This window comes from Borostomias antarcticus, assembly GCF_949987555.1.
Source record: "Borostomias antarcticus genome assembly, chromosome: 21".
Taxonomy (NCBI): Eukaryota; Metazoa; Chordata; class Actinopteri; order Stomiiformes; family Stomiidae; genus Borostomias; species Borostomias antarcticus.
In genome coordinates, this window is record NC_140254.1 from 20,691,740 (window position 1) to 20,710,299 (window position 18,560).

An 18,560-nucleotide genomic window follows, 5' to 3' on the forward strand; every position below is an offset into this window, starting at 1 on the left:
GAAGGAGGAGACGGTCAGACATGCCTGAGAGGCTGTGCTCTGGAGGAGGAGAGGGTCAGACATGCCTGAGAGGCTGTGGTCTGGAGGAGGAGAGGGTCAGACATGCCTGAGAGGCTGTGGTCTGGAGGAGGAGAGGGTCAGACATGCCTTAGAGCAGGGGTGTCAAACTCAAATACACAGTGGGCCAAAATTTTTAACTTGAACAAAGTCGCGGGCCAACATTGAACAAATGAAAATTTTAATATGGACCCAAACAAGTTTTTCTTTAACATTGAATATGGAACAAGCAACGCTTATTACCATACAATATATAACTTAATAGTGCAGACATGCAAAATCGAATACTGGCGGGCCAGCTCTAGTAGTCATTTGGTATTGCCTCGCGGGCCAAATATAATTACACTGCGGGCCAAATTTGGCCCGCGGGCCAGAGTTTGACACCCCTGCCTTAGAGGCTGTGGTCTGGAGGAGGAGAGGGTCAGACATGCCTTAGAGGCTGTGGTCTGGAGGAGGAGAGGGTCAGTCAGGCCTGAGAGGCTGTGGTCTGGAGGTCAGTCAGGCCTTAGAGGCTGTGGTGTGGAGGTCAGTCAGGCCTGAGAGGCTGTGGTCTGGAGGTCAGTCAGGCCTTAGAGGCTGTGGTCTGGAGGGGCAGTCAAGCCTGAGAGGCTGTGGTCTGGAGGTCAGTCAGGCCTGAGAGGCTGTGGTCTGGAGGTCAGTCAGGCCTTAGAGGCTGTGGTGTGGAGGTCAGTCAGGCCTGAGAGGCTGTGGTCTGGAGGTCAGTCAGGCCTTAGAGGCTGTGGTGTGGAGGTCAGTCAGGCCTGAGAGGCTGTGGTCTGGAGGTCAGTCAGGCCTTAGAGGCTGTGGTCTGGAGGGGCAGTCAGGCCTGAGAGGCTGTGGTCTGGAGGTCAGTCAGGCCTTAGAGGCTGTGGTCTGGAGGTCAGTCAGGCCTTAGAGGCTGTGGTGTGGAGGTCAGTCAGGCCTGAGAGGCTGTGGTCTGGAGGTCAGTCAGGCCTTAGAGGCTGTGGTCTGGAGGTCAGTCAGGCCTGAGAGGCTGTGGTCTGGAGGTCAGTCAGGCCTGAGAGGCTGTGGTCTGGAGGGGCAGTAGAGTTATTAAGAAATAAAAAGGGATAGGAAAAGAGTCACTGTAGAGAAGAGAGACACAGAAAGAAAGACCAAAGGAGAAGAGAGACACAGAAAGAAAGACCAAAGGAGAAGAGAGACACAGAAAGAAAGACCAAAGGAGTAGTGAGCATAGAAAGCCAGAGAGAGAGACAGGAGCTTTAGCTCAGACCTGCCAGATGCGAGTGAGTCCATGCTCAAGCTTCTTCTTCACGTAGCTGAGGTCCACAACAGACTCGTCCGAATCCGCAGGCCTGGCCTCGTCTGGGGACACAAACAGAGGGAAAGGCTGACGCTGAGACAGGTTGGACATGATTCACCAAAAAGTCCTGTCCTGCTCTCTCACCATCTTTTAACCCATGGTTTAGGGTTCAGAGACACAGCATCACCTGAACTGATGACAGAGACACACTAGGAGACATTCTCTACTTAGTTATTTTTCCAATATCCTCTCACTGCGTTTTTAATCTGATGTTGATTTTCTGCCGCTATTTTGTCTTATTACTGTTTACTTATTTATTATATTTATTATCCTTGTATTCAAGCCCTGTACTCATTATTCCAGTTTTTCTTTTACTCCTTTTATTCCTTGCATACTTAATTGATAATTCCATCTGTTTCACTGTTTTGTACTGTAATGTTAGTTTACAGTCTGTTGTATTACAATATAAATTTGTTGTAATTTGTAGTACCTGAAAGCACTTTGGCTAGAGACAACATTGATTTCAAATTGAACAGTGTCCCCATATTGGGGATTTGACTGGGTGAACCTTCAATAAGGTAGCCTGGCTTTGCCAGACCCAATTCGCAAAAATGCAAAGGGTCTGGAAACTCACAGTTGCTCAGATCAAAATGCCTCTGTATGCAATTGGATCGACCTACAACCAACCAGCGAAAATGCCTCTACGGCACTCCTCTGTTCCGTCATCTTATGAAACCCGCTCCATATTAGATAAACGGTTGTGATTGCCACAAACAAATTTCTGTTCCGAGGGGATTCCGTTAGAACGTTTGGATGTCCAGACTGATCTGTGGAGTGAAATTGAATGTAAGTTCGCGAGATCAGGCTGGCGACGCCAGGCTATCGATAAGGTGTCTTGTGCAGACACTTGAGGTAGTCATCATGCCTAAGAGGACGGCTCTAATCAAAGGCATCACATTCTGACATCTGACAAATATACACACACAACTTAGATTACAGGAGTGTCACAATCATGATGATGAGAAGTCTACACATACCTAGTCTCTCTCCAGATTCAAATATTACGCTGGATCGTTGCGCTCCGCACACCACATAAGAGTCTGTGCCACCTTTGTCGCCAAGTTGGCATTCTGAGGCCGAATCGACAGTTCAAATTTGAAAGAATGACAGGTCGTAGCAGCAAATGAGAGACGCTAGCCCAGGTTAGATGGGCGGGCCATATCTATAGGTGGGAGCACCTGATCGTGAAAGGCGTTACTGATTGGTGTCGCAATGATTCCTGCGAAACCAATGAATTGCCAGGATTTGAGCACCAGATTTTTGCATGAAGCGTCTCAGACCCATAGAGAGATCTGCAGCATGCACTAACGTAGCACCCTCAAATCTTCTTGAGTATGACGCTACAAGCTTGGTTCATCTATTTTTGGGCAGTTTCTCCCATTCTTCTTTGCAGATCCTCTCAAGCTCCATCAGGTTGGATGGGGAGCGTCGGTGCTCAGCCATTTTCAGATCTCTCCAGAGATGTTCAATCGGGTTCAAGTCTGGGAAATGTAACCACACTTTCGAACGTTTATGCCTAGACATGTTGCTGGCCTCTTCTACCGCGGTCTAATAAAACAAAACAAGGCAGCGTGCGTGACGTCATCGCGCATGCGCAGCAACGTCAGGAATCGATAGCGGAATCGTTAAGGATTTTGGCCAACGATTCCAAGGAATCGATTCACTGGGAACCGGTTCTCAACAAGAACCAGCTTTCGATGCGCATCCCTACCCCAGGACAAAGAGCCTCCAAAGAGGAAAATAGCCCTCATACTGAATGTTGTAATTTTCACCTTCACATTCACAAAGAGTCCACAGGAGACTGATGAAAGCCTCCATATTCTCTCAGAACACAGGTAGCAGGGTTATCTAGTGTAAGCCTCCATACACCATGGCTGAGGTGAAGAGAAGCATGTTACAACATATTCAGGTATCTAGACGGATTATAGTGCAGAGATTATGAGCTCAAAGTGGCGGTAACACACACGGCACCCACACACAGAACCAACTACTGCACCAGCAAAATATGGCAATCTTTCTTTCTTTCTTTCCCACAAACAAACAAACACACACACACACACAAATTCTGGGATAGATACACAAGCATGACAGCAGAGAGAGATGACCTCGGAGAAGCCGGGACCAGAAGTAATATTGTTGCCTGCTGTCGAGTTCATCTTGTGAAGGTTTTCTGCGCCAGTTGACATTCATGGTGCTCTTTTCTTTATCCGTCTGAATCCCGCGTGCAGGCTGCCTCGTCTCCGCCCACAACACTTGAGAATACCTCCACACAAGTCAGATCTGAGATGAATACTTCTCCTTATACCTCCTTATACCTCCACACAAGTCAGATCTGAGATGAATACTTCTCCTTATACCTCCTTATACCTCCTTATCCCTCCTTATACCTCCACACAAGTCAGATCTGAGATGAACACTTCTCCTTATACCTCTTTATACCTCCTTATACCTCCACACAAGTCAGATCTGAGATGAACACCTCCTTATACCTCTTTATACCTCCACACAAGTCAGATCTGAGATGAACACCTCCTTATACCTCCACACAAGTCAGGTTTGAGATGAACATGTCTCCTTATACCTCCTTATACCGCCACACTAGTCAGATCTGAGATGAACACCTCCTTATACCTCCACACAAGTCAGGTTTGAGATAAGAGCCATCACCCACATCTGATTCTAACTGGAACTTTAAAGGCCTTGCCTGCCATTTCAACACGCTGCCTTGTCACTTTATTTCAGTGAGACAAGAAGTGTTGTGACTCGGGAACTCTGCAAAATAGTCAGTTATATAACCTGTCAGGTACCATCGGGGGCTCTTAAGGCATTAAGGAACCTTTTCCAATAAGGTGTAAGGTCTATCTATATAATAGGGTACTGGACAGGCCTATATAACACAGGAAGTGTCAAATGAAAGCCTACTAATACATTCAAATTGGTCAAATGTGATACATACACCATCTCTCTATTACCCTATTGAAATCAACTCTGTCAGTTTATTTTACTACACTTTTATTCTATTGTACCCTCAACAAACCAGTTTAGTCACATTACGATTGGAAATCGCTTAAGCGAGGGAGACCTGAGTGACATGACAGCGCCTCTGTGCCACCCCTACAGACTGTCCTATTGGCACAAGTTGATAGACTTGCAGCCTCTCTAAAAATAGAGGCGATAGCATTTGGCCAGGAGACAATGGTACCGATTTATCCCGTCATCGTTTCAGCCTTGGGAGAGCTGGGCTCCGGGCCAGATGTACATCAGGGTCAGCCAACTGCCAAAGTCAGCAAGATAATAAGTCTTTAGTATTCCATTTAAACTGCAGCACACACACAGACACACACACACACACACACAGACAACACAAACACACTCTTTGAGTATATTACATTACGTTACAGTAATTTACTGTAGCTAACGCTTTTGTCCAAAGCGACCTACAACAATTGCATTTAACATAGGAAAAGCCAAAGTACTCGCCAGAATTCACGAGTGCATCTCCTTTCTACAACAGGTGACTAAGATCATATTCTACTGCTGAAGGCAAAGTGCAAGAATAGCAATCTAAAATACAATACTGCTTAAGAGGGAGGATTGTTGTAGTATTTCTTGAAGAGGTGAGTTGTGAGCCTGCAGTGAAAGATGGGCAGCGACTCTGCTGTCCTGACGTCAGTGGGCAGTTTATTCCACCACTGCGGGGCAAGGACAGAGAAGAGCCGTGACCGTGTCGATCGACCCCAGGGGCCTCGGAGTGACAGGGCAACCAGTCACCCCGAGGAAGCAGAGCGTAGCGGTCGGGAGGGGGTGTAGGGTTTGACCATAGCCTGGCCCTGAACAGACCCGCATGCGCAGAAGAACAATAACAAAGACGTCAGGACGTCACGCGCAGCGCACTGTTTACGGAAGTAACGTTAACCATGGATAACGTTCTATTAATACATCCATGATAACGTTACAACCACAACTGAAGTTAGCCTTTACTACGGGTTGATTTTCAAGTAGGCTATTTGTGCAGTGGAAGCCGGCGACGGTATGAGCAAATGATAACCAGAAGAAGGATGAGGATGGTCTTGTGACGTGCAGTATGCCGCACAAGCACACCACAGTGGAACGCTTCACGAATTTGCAAGTCACCGCTCTAGAGACGTAAAAAAGTAGCATTAAATGAAAAAATCTGACCTGAGTCGCATGTAGGCAAAAAGATCGGATTTGGGTCACATTTCACTGCCGTGTGAACTAAGATAGAGTCAGAATGTCTGACTGAGTGGGACACTTCAGTTCTGCTGAGTGATTACCGGACCTGCCATGATGATGAAGATTTCCACTGGGTCACAAAAACATGTCATTATCATCTGAGACTAGCTAATCAGCGTGAGGAGCATACTCCACCAAGGTCACATGATGGCTGAAAACTGAGTGTTTTATAAACAACATCTCGCATGGTTCAAGAGAGGAATCTGAAATGTATCTGGTGTGCTGGTGTGTTTCGTGTCACCAACCCATCCTTCCGAAACAATCGCAAATGATAACAATGTGTGAATCACAAACAACTCCTCGCTCTAATTAGGGTATATGTTACCAATGAACAACATGGAGCACTCCGGAAGATGACAGTTTAAGTTGAAATGAAGTGTGCTATTAGCTGTACACGCTAACTGTGTCACGGGTAGACAAATTACAAGGTTGTTTCTCTGGTGGGCGGCTAGGAGTGAGTCACGCCACTTAAAAGACCAAGGGAGCCGCGGTGGACGGCTGTGACACGACAGTATCACATCTCTGGGCTAGCTTTCATAAGAGCAGGGTGAAGAGGATGCGTGTTGGCACCTCTGACTGGCTGGATGAGAGAGAATGATCTGATGAGGAAAGAGGGAGGGGGAGGAGAGGTTGGGTGATATTAAAAGAGGAAGGAAGTAGTGAGTAAAATGAAGTGGGAGTAGGAAAGAATGAGTAGAGGTAGGGGTCAGTGGGTTGACCTTTGGTGGGATTATAGGTAAAAGTGTCCAGTGGTTCCGGGTCGTCCCACGCCTGCCCTCAGGAACTCACTCGGTTCCGTACAGGATCCACACTGTGCCTCATCATCGAAAAAAGAAGGTTGAAACAGAGTTCAAAATATCCAAGAGTTAAAAAAAGAAGAAAAAAACGATCTGCAGAATTAAATTTGCTCAGTAAACAAAAGTGAAAGAACTGGAAATTAAACTAAACAGAAAACGCATTCCCTAAAAAATATCAGAGAATGGGAAAACGGTTTAGGACAACAACCATCTGGAGGGGAGAGAGGAAAGAATTACTGTCCCGCGTAGTTTCATTATCACACATGTTGCACATTTCTTTTTAAATTTCTGTTCTCACTCCTGCAGAGGGAAAAAAGAAAGAACGCCAGGAAAACAACTGTTACTGTAGAGAAAAAAGATGGGCAGAACACTATCGTCCTCAGAGGGTAAAGTCCCTCATTGCCGAACACCAACTGTCAAACATTTTTAAACATTTTTAAATGCTATCAGGGCTTGAAGCAGGAAAAAATGATGTGCCTGAATTTTTTTTTAGAGAGAGTGTGGGGGACTTGAACATTTTCAATTTAAATGCATTAACCTGGCGCACTTTGAGAGTATTCATCAAGTATCAAATCAAGAAGCTAGAATAACAATTTCAAGGTTTTTAATTATGAACTATGAATGACGTTTTAATGAACTATAAATGAAATACAAAATCACGTCTTAGTGCATAGAAAAGCAATTACTGGAGTAACTTCAAGTGCTTCCTTCTAAAAGTAACAATACAAAATAAATGATTTTGAACTATTTTGACCATACAGGTCTGTTTAATAAACCCGGGCCCCGTACTACGAAGCTCGTTCAACATATCCAGGATTTCGCTAGATCGCGTAAACCGGACAACCGCAATCACGGATGAACGGTACTACGACGGTGACTATCAACTCGTTAAGTCTACCCAGCTCGTCCAATCTAGCTATGAACGCGTTCACGGTAAAAGGGGGGGGTATTTGTTCGAAATAACCGAAATACTGTTCAGATGGCGGGCGCGTTGCAAACCATCAGACAGGTATCCGATATAATACCACCTCTGAAAGAGACCCAGGTTGATATAATACCACCTCTGAAAGAGACCCAGGTTGATACCACCTCTGAAAGAGACCCAGGTTGGATTTAAAAAAATCTGATTTCATGTGACTTGCGCTGTTCAGATGGTCATGAAAAGATCTGACCTGAGTCCCATGTAGGCAAAAAGATCGGATTTGGGTCACATTTCACTGCCGTGTGAACAAAGCATCACCCACAGCCTACACGAAACTGCAGGCAGGCTAAAAAAAAACGCAAGCCAGTGCATAGCCTACAGTCTACGACTGTAAATGCACAAGGCAAAATATGGCTCAAGCAGCTGTCATTCTGCAGTTTTTCATATGATATTGGGGAAAGCCAAAAAGGGTTTGTAAAAATTCTTCTTAAGAACCTCTCACTGTTCGCGCACTGAAGATTATTTTTTAATTTGCACACTGAAGTTCCATATAGAATCTTAACATCCAGATGCCGTTACCAAGTGAATTGATTGGTCAGTGGGCAGTGCTTCATACGTTTTGATCCATAATCTGGAACTTAACCTGCCCCGGAGCAGGATAGCTCGGCAGCATAAGTTACCGTGGCGGTAGCACCACGGTGAAAAGTGAACCACCTTCGTGGTACGGATAAACCAAGCTTGAAACAAGTTATCGCGCTAACGCCGTAATCCTGTTTTTGTAGTACAGGGCCCTGGCATCCATCCTCCTAAGATAGCTGCTAGCTAACGTCAGAGATTTTATATAGAGAATATTTGCTAACGCCAACTTAGAGCTTCCTCGAGTGTCTAACCCAGGGGTGTCAAACTCTGGCCCGCGGGCCAAATTTGGCCCGCAGTGTAATTATATTTGGCCCGCGAGGCAATACCAAATGACTACTAGAGCTGGCCCGCCAGTATTATACAGCGCATTCACCGCTAATACTACAAATCCCATAATGCTCTGCTGTTGTTTTGGCGCGTCAATCAAGACAGGACCCAGAAACGCCCTCTCTTCTGTGACAGTAGTCATAGCAATCTCATACTACAACTGTAACCGTGTTACCCCTTCTTAAAAATGGCGAAAAGAAAGGCAGAAAACAGAAGCTTTACGTTATGTAACGTCTCACTGTGATAAAGACACCTGTGTTGACCTAGCCGGCCGCTGTGTTTGCTCTGTTCCTGTTCATTCAACCTGTCTGCCTTCTTGCCGGCCTGTCTGCCGGCCTGTCTGCCTGGCTGTCTGTCTGCATGCCGGCTGTCTGTCTGTGTGCCTGGCTGTAGGACAGTCAGGGTTTTACAAGCTTCTCTACTGAGCAGATGGAGCACCAACACTTGTGTCTGAGGGTGTATTCACATATGTTAGTGCACACCATTGATGCGCACCAAAAGCGAAAGTGATAATTGCATATTCAATGTTAAAGCAAAACTTGTTTGGGTCGATATTAAAATTTCCATTTGTTCAATGTTGGCCCGCGACTTTGTTCAAGTTTTAAATTTTGGCCCACTGTGTATTTGAGTTTGACACCCCTGGTCTAACCTGACCATGGATCTATTAATAGAACCTGACTGAATGAGAGAAACTTGTGAAAACTTGTTTAAGGCCCGCCCTACTCTGCCTCTGATTGGCCATAACTCCTTGGTTACCTTGAGTAATGTGATTATACCATTGGTAGTTGGAACTATCCCTTTGCTTTGTTTTAAAACGACTGGTTAAATGACTGTTTCTCCGGAAATATGATAAAATAATCACGAGAAAAAAATATTCCTGCACCAGAATATTCCCGCACCGGAATTCCGGCACTGTGCCGGAGAACTTGAAGCCCGGTGCTATCGTATGACATCCCAGATGCAGTTGACAACACAAATGACTATTTACCGGAATAGTACTGTTCTCTGTCCTATGATGAGACGGGGCGGTGACAGAGGGATGACCAACAGGAAACAGCCGGAGAAAGAGAGCTGGACGTTCTGTCGTTCTCTCGTTCCGGCCAGGCAGACGTCAAGCCCCCCATCGCACTTCTGACCTGGCGAGTGTGAGTTTGTCCTTCATTATGTTCCCGAGAGGAAAAAAAGATGACATCACACCGGCTGGTCATATGCCAGGGAAGGCAATTTACCTGTGGACAGCCCCTGGAAGATGAAGACGCTGAGAGAAAGGCCATTGCTACAAAGCTGGGAGATGAGTAGTGGAGAAAGGAAGGCAATCTTCCGTCCGGAGATCGACGGCGTTATTCGATGCTCCAGACAGTGGTTGATTAGCCAAGTGATCTGCTACGTGACAATGCTTGAATCAGGACTTGGACTTGTGTGCCGTGATGATATTCAGCACTCAGACACATTTCTCTTATGAGTCAGTGAAGGTGGATGTCCATGGATGGTCTTCAGAGATCAGAGAGGCAGCCAGCAGGCCCAAAATAACCTGGAATCATTTCACAGTCTATTCGTATTCTGTTACGAGCGGTTCATTAAAGTGGCCAAAAGGGATGAGGTCAAAAGCTGCTGGTCTTCTAATTGGTTGCTAACGGCCTCGCGTCAAATAAACGGCTGATCAGCTCATCTGGCGAGACGCCCCTATTCATTCTTGTTGACAGACGATAGGTCGTTCCACACGGAAAACCAGTGGAGAATTAAAGTGAGATTGAGCGGTATTCCATATGGTCCCAGGATAGAGGCGCAGTCTGGGCATGTTCCGAGAAAAACCACGCTCACAATATCTGAAGTTTAACAAAAACACCACCCGACCAAGACATCAAGCTATTCCCTCGCTGCAGATGGACTTCCATAACAATTCACAACACTTGATGCCGAAAGGTATATTGGTTTTCAGTGTGTCGTATAGATCGAAGGCAAGGCTGTACATGCGTGAAGGCCAATTTATTTCCCCCATCTATCCCGTGACGGGATGTTTGTCTTAGGCCAGAAAGGTAGCACTGCTAGAGTATAAATCAAGATGACTGTCAGTCATCAGTGGTCCATGACCGTGTTGTGAGCTGCTAACCTATCTGCTGGTTGCGGCCGTTCATCTTTGTGCGATGAAGCCACCCTGTCCGTTTTCACTGATAAAGCACGACGGAGTGCATGCGTGCGTGTGCGTGCGCGCGCGTGCGTGCGTGCCTGTGTGTGTGTTTTTTGATTTACAGAAGTGAATCCAGTCTGACGAGCTGGAAGGGAACCATGGGCCTTATTCATAACAGAAACCACCTCTGCTTTTATTGAGTGGTAACATTAATTATGGACACATTACAAAGACAGGTGTGACATATCAGCTCTTGCTCCTCCAAAGACAGAGCTTGTGGGCGTGTGTGTGGAGGGATCTGGTCTGGAACGTTGGTCGGTAGCGATGTTCAGCCCAGATGATCTTGTAAAACCCCTTGTTGGGGTTTTACAGATCCAATCTTATACCTCCCGATCGGCTTGCAGACCCATCGGGGCGGCCCCGATAAAATCAAACATGTTTTATATTAGATAACTACTTTACGGCAAGAGCAGTGGTTCACTAACTCCCTCGGGGCACGATACGATCCTGTAGTGTGTGATGAGCCGTTTTTTTCAAATCTTGTAGTGTGTGCTTGTTTGAGATTCACAAGACGAACATCTGTTAAGATTCTCCTTATATGCGTGATGCAACCCCATTTCAAAATAATTTAGGACTTTAAAAGTTCTGTAGTGTGAGCCCGGCATTAAGGGTCACACACACACACACACACACGCACGCACGCACGCACGCACACACACACACACACACACACACACACACACACACACACACACACACACACACACACACACACACACACACACACACACACACACGAGCATACACATACAAGCGGGTGCCATGTATGATGTGAGGTCACCTTCACATAGAGGGCAGACAAGTCAGTCAATCGCAACCACTGATGATGGACAGGCCCCGCCCCCTTGTGATTGGGACTGGATGTTAGGTCTGTCCTTCCCCCTCACAGGGTAGATAGCTACTCTGTCACAAAGGTAAGGGTGATTCAGAGGCGAAGGGCCCCATCGAGATGCTGGTCATATCCTTCAGACTACATTAGTTTAATGAATTCCACATAGGGAATATTAAAGCATCTAAATGTACAGTACAAAGAAACACCAAACTAGACGATGGTACTGCATTTGAGCAAATCGCTACTGTGACTAGACAATCCCGGCTCCTCCTGTCCACGTGTCCTTGGGCAAGACACTGAAACCCAAATTGCTCCGAATGAACAAGCTACATGGTTCACACAGACATTACAAAATGAAATTCAAGGACTTTGGAGTGCCTGTTTTGTAGTTCAATGTCAGGTTAACGACCCTGCCTCTCTTGTAACCAGCCAGCTCTATAGCATCCATACGAAGCAGGAAGACAGCTAGAGTGCAGACGTTTTGAAAAATTCAATCACACCAGCATTTCACCCCCGTTTACAAGAATGCATGCAATACCATAAATCATTGCTCCTAGCAGTAGCGTGTCAGCTAGCTAGCTACTGTAACAAGCAAGCCAAGTCATTATAATTTAATTGCGCTGAAATTCTTCAGCTTGCAGGCCCGTAGCCAGGGGGGGTCGGATGGATCGACTAGGCAGAGCGCGGAGGCAGTGACTAGTCAATGTGAACACAAAAAAAATAAAAAATAAAAATAGCAATTAAATTATAATGACTTGATGAACAAAGCCTTGGTCAGGACTGCGTTATATGGTTTGTTTATTTCAAGGACTCTAAGCACATCGTTAAAAAAGGGGCTATTTTCAAGGTATACCCAGACTTGATTTCCTCCCCTATTTGCCTAGAAAAAGGTGACATACTAGTATCTATACTATACTAACATACTAGTATCTATCATCATACTGTATCTGGGAAAAAGTAAGTGTCTAAATGCTTCACTATATGTGATGGGTGCTACATTAGGTGAGAGGAATTAGAAGAATGTCACAGATGTCGACAGCATCTGCTGCAATTTCATACTGAGGGCAAGATGTTGTGATTATGTATGTTTGTCTAATTATGATAAATAATGTCTCAACAGAAATTAACATGATAATTGAATGGAAATTGATGTTTACCAGAGTTTTACATCAGAGTAAATTAATGTTTTACATAAATTGTAAGTAAGTGTTCCTATGGGAGGCTAAGTAATGACTTTCCAATGTCCCTGTCAACAGAAGCATGGGTGTCCATTAATTCCAGGTTTTCCCCACTGACCTCTGTATACTGTAGGATCTGCTAAAGCACAGAATAAATTGCACTCAAGTTGAACACCCCCAAACATCCTCCTGTACCCAGTGCCATCTCAGCAGGGCCTGCGTTGCACTGCCTAAATGGTGGCCTGGGTCCAAACCCATTTCCTTTCACTAGGATCCCCTATAAAGAACGGATTAATACTTGAAAAAAGACATCAATCTCAAGATCGGTTCACAATTTGTAAATGAAAGTCAACCCCTATTTTTTAGCAGAGTCAGCAGCATTGATTTAGAGACAGTTGGCTAATAAAGAGAGAGGGAGAGAGAGGGAGAGAGAGAGAGAGAGAGAGAGAGAGAGAGAGGGCTTAGCATGTCAAGGCAGTCGGTTTCAAAGAACTCCTTAAGGGCAGGGTGCGAGCTACGGCAACTGTAAACGTTGATATGGAGAGTGTGAAGGTGAGGGCCGAGCACTGGTGTGTCCAGCGGCTTCAGATGCCCACGAGGGAAACCATTCTCAAAGAACATTGGAAGAACAAGAGTTTTAAATGACTTCTGGTGAACTGTCGGGATTTTGTGGACATTGTGCACCACATTAGGGGATAGTGGCGCATTAAATACTTGCCAAATTTTCAATTGAACAATTTGAAACTAACCTTCTACAATGTAGCTGTAAAGGCTTGGCTGGGTCCGGAGAGAGGCCTGATTCTTACCTGCGGCAGGCACCGCCTCCTCTTTGTCATGCTCCTCGTGCCACTGCATGGTCCGGTGGTAGCTTAGCATCACCTCCCACAATGCCTTGCACAGGTCCGTCAGGCAGGGGATGTAGCTGTCGGGAGTGATGTGCTGGAGGATGGGAGATGAGAGGAGATAATGTGGTCGTTACACCTCCTCTGCTATACTTCCTACCAGAACACTTATGTTTGATAATAGTTTCAAGAATACACTTTAAACGCGTGCTGTGCTGTTTTTTGAAACTGTGGGGTAAGTTTCATTTCATTTCATTTCAAACCTTTATTTAAACTTGTAGGGCAATTGAGGTTTCCCTCATTTCCAATGCCGACGAGCTCACACGCAAACACAAACAACAGTAATAATTAAGATCCAAAACAGTGACAAGTCGATGAACAAATGTCTAGAGCCACGGCTCTGAACGCCGTATGGGAGGGAAGCAGCTCTAGCTTCAATGTCTGTTGGAGAGAGTTCCAGGTATACGGAGCATCATAAGAGAACGCAGTCCGTCCAAGTTCTGTACGAAAACGAGGAACCTTAAAATCAAGATGATCATTCGATCGATGTCGTCATGGTTTTCACCAAACGGGAGCATTGGGTTCCGATGCTGGTGTAAAGTAACAGTTGCTCATTTGTACATCAATGTCAAATATCTTAGTACGACTATCACTTAAAAACCTTGGATATAATAGGCCTAACAATAATTGTTACACGAATTATTCGTCTTCAAGCTGAAGGCTGTTTGGAGGAAATGGGACATTCAAGGGATATGGGGACCACTTGTCCTCGGTGCTATTGTTGTTTTAATCAAAGTCACAACATTTGGGACAAAATATCATTTTGGCATAAAAAAAAAAAATCCTTTAATCATTCAGTAGGGGGAAAATGAGAGGAGCTTGGTAGAGATATTTCATTACAGCTGTCCCAGAAGGTGTGATTAAAACAAGCATAGGACAAAACGTGGGACGGACACAAAACCAGCCTGTGCTTATCTTCAACACTGACTCACTGAAACACACACGTCAATACTGACACAAATGGCCGTCGTGCTGATCCTTGTGCAGGCAGGGGCAAATCAGGCCGTAAAGTTTCACATCAAAACAACGACAACCAAAAGATGAATTTAATTTACATTAGTCATTTAGCTGACGGTTTCATCCAAAGCAACTTACAAGAATTGCATTTAATGTAGGAAAGGTCAGTGTACTACTACTTTCCAGCACTCATATGTGCATCTCCTCTCTAAAACAAGTGCCTAATCTATTGCTGAAGGCAAAGTGAAGAATAGCAAACAAAAAATGCAATAGGTGCTTAAGAGGGAAGATCATGGTAGTACTTCTTGAAGAGGTGAGTTTTGGGCCTGTGGTGAAAGATGGGCAGCGACTCTGCTGTCCTGACCTCAGTGGGCAGTTTATTCCACCACTGCAGAGCCAGGACAGAGAAGAGCCGTGACCGTGTCAATCGACCACAGGGGTCTCGGAGTGACAGGGCAACCAGTCGCCCCGAGGTAGCAGAGCATAGTGGTCAGGAGGAGGTTTAGGTGTTTATTTCCTTCCTGTTACCATTAATGAACATTCCCCTAGGTTTATTGAGAAAACCTTTAGAAACTGCAATAAACTAAAGTAAAAATGATATATTGAAGAAATTTCAAAGGGTAAAATTCCCAGCACTGCCAGTGCTATTGTGTATTGTGTGGACAGGTGGAGGGAATGTGGAGAACCTGTCTCTCCTGACTTCCATCCAACTGATGACGGATTAAGTGGACTTCGTGCTTCTCTTCTTCTGCGGTCACAATAGTCCAGAAAAAAGTAGGGAGGAAAAACGTTTAGCTCTACTCTGAGGAAAAGGGCAACAGAGTTGAATTACGATTTGGCCCACCTTAACACAATGTCACTAAAACCGTTATAACTCTTCACGGCGGGCGTTTTTTAAGACGCTATGGTGTTCTACTTAAATACACACTGTGGGCTGACATAGACTGTTTATCCAGCTGTGCGTTGTCATCACCTTCTGAGACAGATGTACTGGTATCTTCGTGTTCTGACATGGCAAACGGTGAAACACAGCTTTCCCAGTAGTCAGAGGACCCAGTTTTTTGTTTTAACCACAGCTGTTTGTGTGTGTGTGTGTGTGTGTGTGTGTGTGTGTGTGTGTGTGTGTCTGTGTGTGTGTGTGTGTGTGTGTGTGTGTGTAAAACCCCCCACCTCATCAACAGTAAATTATCGACAGTGTGCAATGTACACTAGGGGCTTCAGTGAATGACAGACGGTGCTTAGCAACACAGAGCCCAGCTGTGGAAAAGCTAACAGGACATCGGATCCATTGCAAATTCTGTATCGGACCCACCCTGTCACCCACCCCCCTGTGACATTCTGAGAGTTACGGCCCGACTGTAAACCATGCCTAGCGAGGGTCCGTCACCGTCAGAACACGTCCGCTCTTTGTGATAGATTAATGACTGTAAATGCTTGGAGAGTGATGTAATTCAGTGATCCTGTGTCAATGACCCCCACCACAATGAATGGCATATCTGCGCCAAAGATGCCGCCTGACTACCGGCCGTCTCAATACGTGCTGGACAGTGTTTCCCCTACCGTTGCCATTGAGGGGTGGCTCACTCCCCAACGGGACCTTCCTTCCCTCCTGAAAGACCCAAAAAGCCAAAAATAGTGGACTTTTAGATCTCTAAAATTTTTTGCATAAACCAATGGAGTTTAACATAGCGAACATTAGCATCTCGGCAAGCAGACATTTTCTGACTGGGGATGAGAGATGATGAAATGAAAATATTTTCTGTTGCTGTAGCTAGCTACATACAGTAAGTAATGTAACCACAGTTTAGTCTGTCTTCTGTTGTAAGTAGCTATGTAGGCTAACATTAGCTAGGCTATGTGTTGTGGACTAAAATTAGTTCATATTTTTCCCATATAGGCTAACGTTATGCATTTTCAGCAATGCTTTTGTGATTTATTTTCATCTGTTCAGTATACAAACACATTTTATGCAGGAAATGTAATTTCTAGTAATGTTTTGTTTGTTAATATTTATTTACTTAGGTTATGTGCACTAGTTTCAGCTCAGTGTAGAGAAATGCAGCGATACTACGCCTTACTGCGTGTATCTATGACGACACTGTTGACACCCAGTATCCATGACATGCCCACCCGGTGTTGCCAACTCCTCTCTAAGGAAAGTAGCTGTTGAATCTCCCAAACGTAGCTAGAAGAAGCTACTGTAGATGATGAAATCAACTAATTTGCATAATATGTGAAATGGAAATTCTGTATAATAAGATCTTAGTTGAACCCCTTAACATATTACACCTTAGTTGAAGTAACAGAAGGTGCATTGTTTTGGCAGTTAGAGCTGGCCTCATTCCTTGCATAGAGAAAGAATATTGTGTATATCTACTATCTTATGTTTGTAGAACTAAGCGCCCTTGACTGTTTTTGCTCTCAAAGTCCCCGCCAGCAACCCTCTTTCTGTCGACAAAAGATGAATTCAGCTGGGCTGAGGGTGGGGAGCGTGGGGAGTGTATGGAAGACCGAGATGATTAGAGTTCGCTGTCAAGCTTGTCTGAGGACGACCTAATGAATGAGCGAAGGCCGAGAAGTGACTCAGACGCCAAGGTTGCTCTCTTTGACTGTATAAAGCTGACTGTAACCACAGATCGGGGACGCCATTTCTCACATTGCTGACTGCTGTGTGCATGAAGCAACTGAGATTTGATGGTCCCCCTTCTCCAGACAGGTTATTGAGGTTGTTTGTATGTTATTGTGCTGTTTGTACAGTATATTGTATGTGGCTATTGTGCTGCTTGCGTGCTTGTGGGTAAAACACTTTGTTAAACTTAGAATGTTGGCATTCAACTCTCTCCTGAACAAGACTTTGTCACAGAAATTTCCACGACAATACGAAGTCTGAAAGATGCAAAATAAATAGAAAAGGCTGACCAGGTAGTTTACAATCTAACTATTTACGTATTTACAAACTTTGCCAAATAACTATAATGCTAGCTTGTTTTCTTTTCTTTTTTACAGATACAACAAATAATATTATGCATTGGTCTAATGAATGCAGACCTACAAACTATTTACATATTTGCTGCAAGGCTGCCGTCTAGTCAGACTGGCCGAGTGAGTACTGTGTGAGTGGTAAGGAAGAGGACACAGCAGCCCTCGCTGTAGACCTACTCGGCTCTCGTGAGCTCGGCTGTAACGTGAACCGCACACACACTACACTACGCTACACACTAGGGATGTGCACGGTTAAACGAGTACTCGAGTAGGCGATCTGCTACTCGGAAAATAAACACTACTCGGTTAATCTAAAGGCTATACAATATGGCATGTGTGGCCGTGAAAGTGCGCATTTCTGAGCGCCTGTGCCCTTTTTCAATTGTTACCAAAGAGGATAGAGCATTGGCGGCTGCCTGGAGTCTTTTTTCAAGGGTTCCAGCTTTTTGAAAACATTGTCATCTGAACTTTTCAGAAAGGCGCTGCCAACGTCACTGCGGCTCTTTTAGGCAATCGATGATCAGATATTAGATAGGGCATGACTCGTCAGCTGTCTGGGGATCCCGGGGGACCCCCCTGCCTGGCTATTAAACGGAATATCTGAAAGTGCACCAATCTTAAAAATAATAAATGCAGCCATCTGTCAGGGGCAGTGATGATTGATTACTAGTTGACTCCTGTCTAGCCAGCTAACTGGTTACGTTTTAAAAGCTATATTTATTAACATGGACACAGTTCTTGGCTGCAAAGTTATGTGGTCACGAAAACTAGCAATAATTAGCCCATGGGCTTGCTAATGTTCGGTTTTCCGTACTGTTAAGCATTTTCGGATCAAACTACACCATGGTTTTGCATAGTGTTAAAGCATTTTATGGATCGAGCCTGTAGGTGTACCACATCTTTTATGAAGCCTGTCCCGCTGTCTGCTGTTCAACAAGCTCACACTGAGCATCTGTGATCAACAAATCCTCAAAAGCCTTTTCCGATTTGTAAAGAAGCTCTTTGTAAGTCAACCCCAGATTCTCAGGTTCATAAAGTTGTCCTAATGGTTCAGGATAGCCATCTTTCAGAGGCGTAGGGACAAAGTCTTGGGAGTGTTTTGAATCTATACAGAGCACGGCAACTCTCGGGTTTGCATGTTTGAACTTATCCAGAAAGTCTGCCATTTTATTTTCTGTAGGTTTAGGTGTAGCATCACAGG

General features: G+C 45.0%; 1 protein-coding gene across 1 annotated transcript in view; it reads right to left on the reverse strand.

Annotated features, from left to right (window-relative positions):
* Positions 1-18,560, reverse strand: part of vps50 (VPS50 subunit of EARP/GARPII complex) — a 180,435-nt gene that overhangs the window by 78,398 nt on the left and 83,477 nt on the right. The window contains exons 13-14 of the mRNA XM_084455729.1: positions 13,325-13,457; positions 1,292-1,383 (exon numbers count right to left, since the gene is read on the reverse strand). Of these exons, the coding sequence (XP_084311855.1) occupies positions 1,292-1,383; positions 13,325-13,457 (225 nt within the window). The remainder of the gene's footprint in view (positions 1-1,291; positions 1,384-13,324; positions 13,458-18,560) is intronic.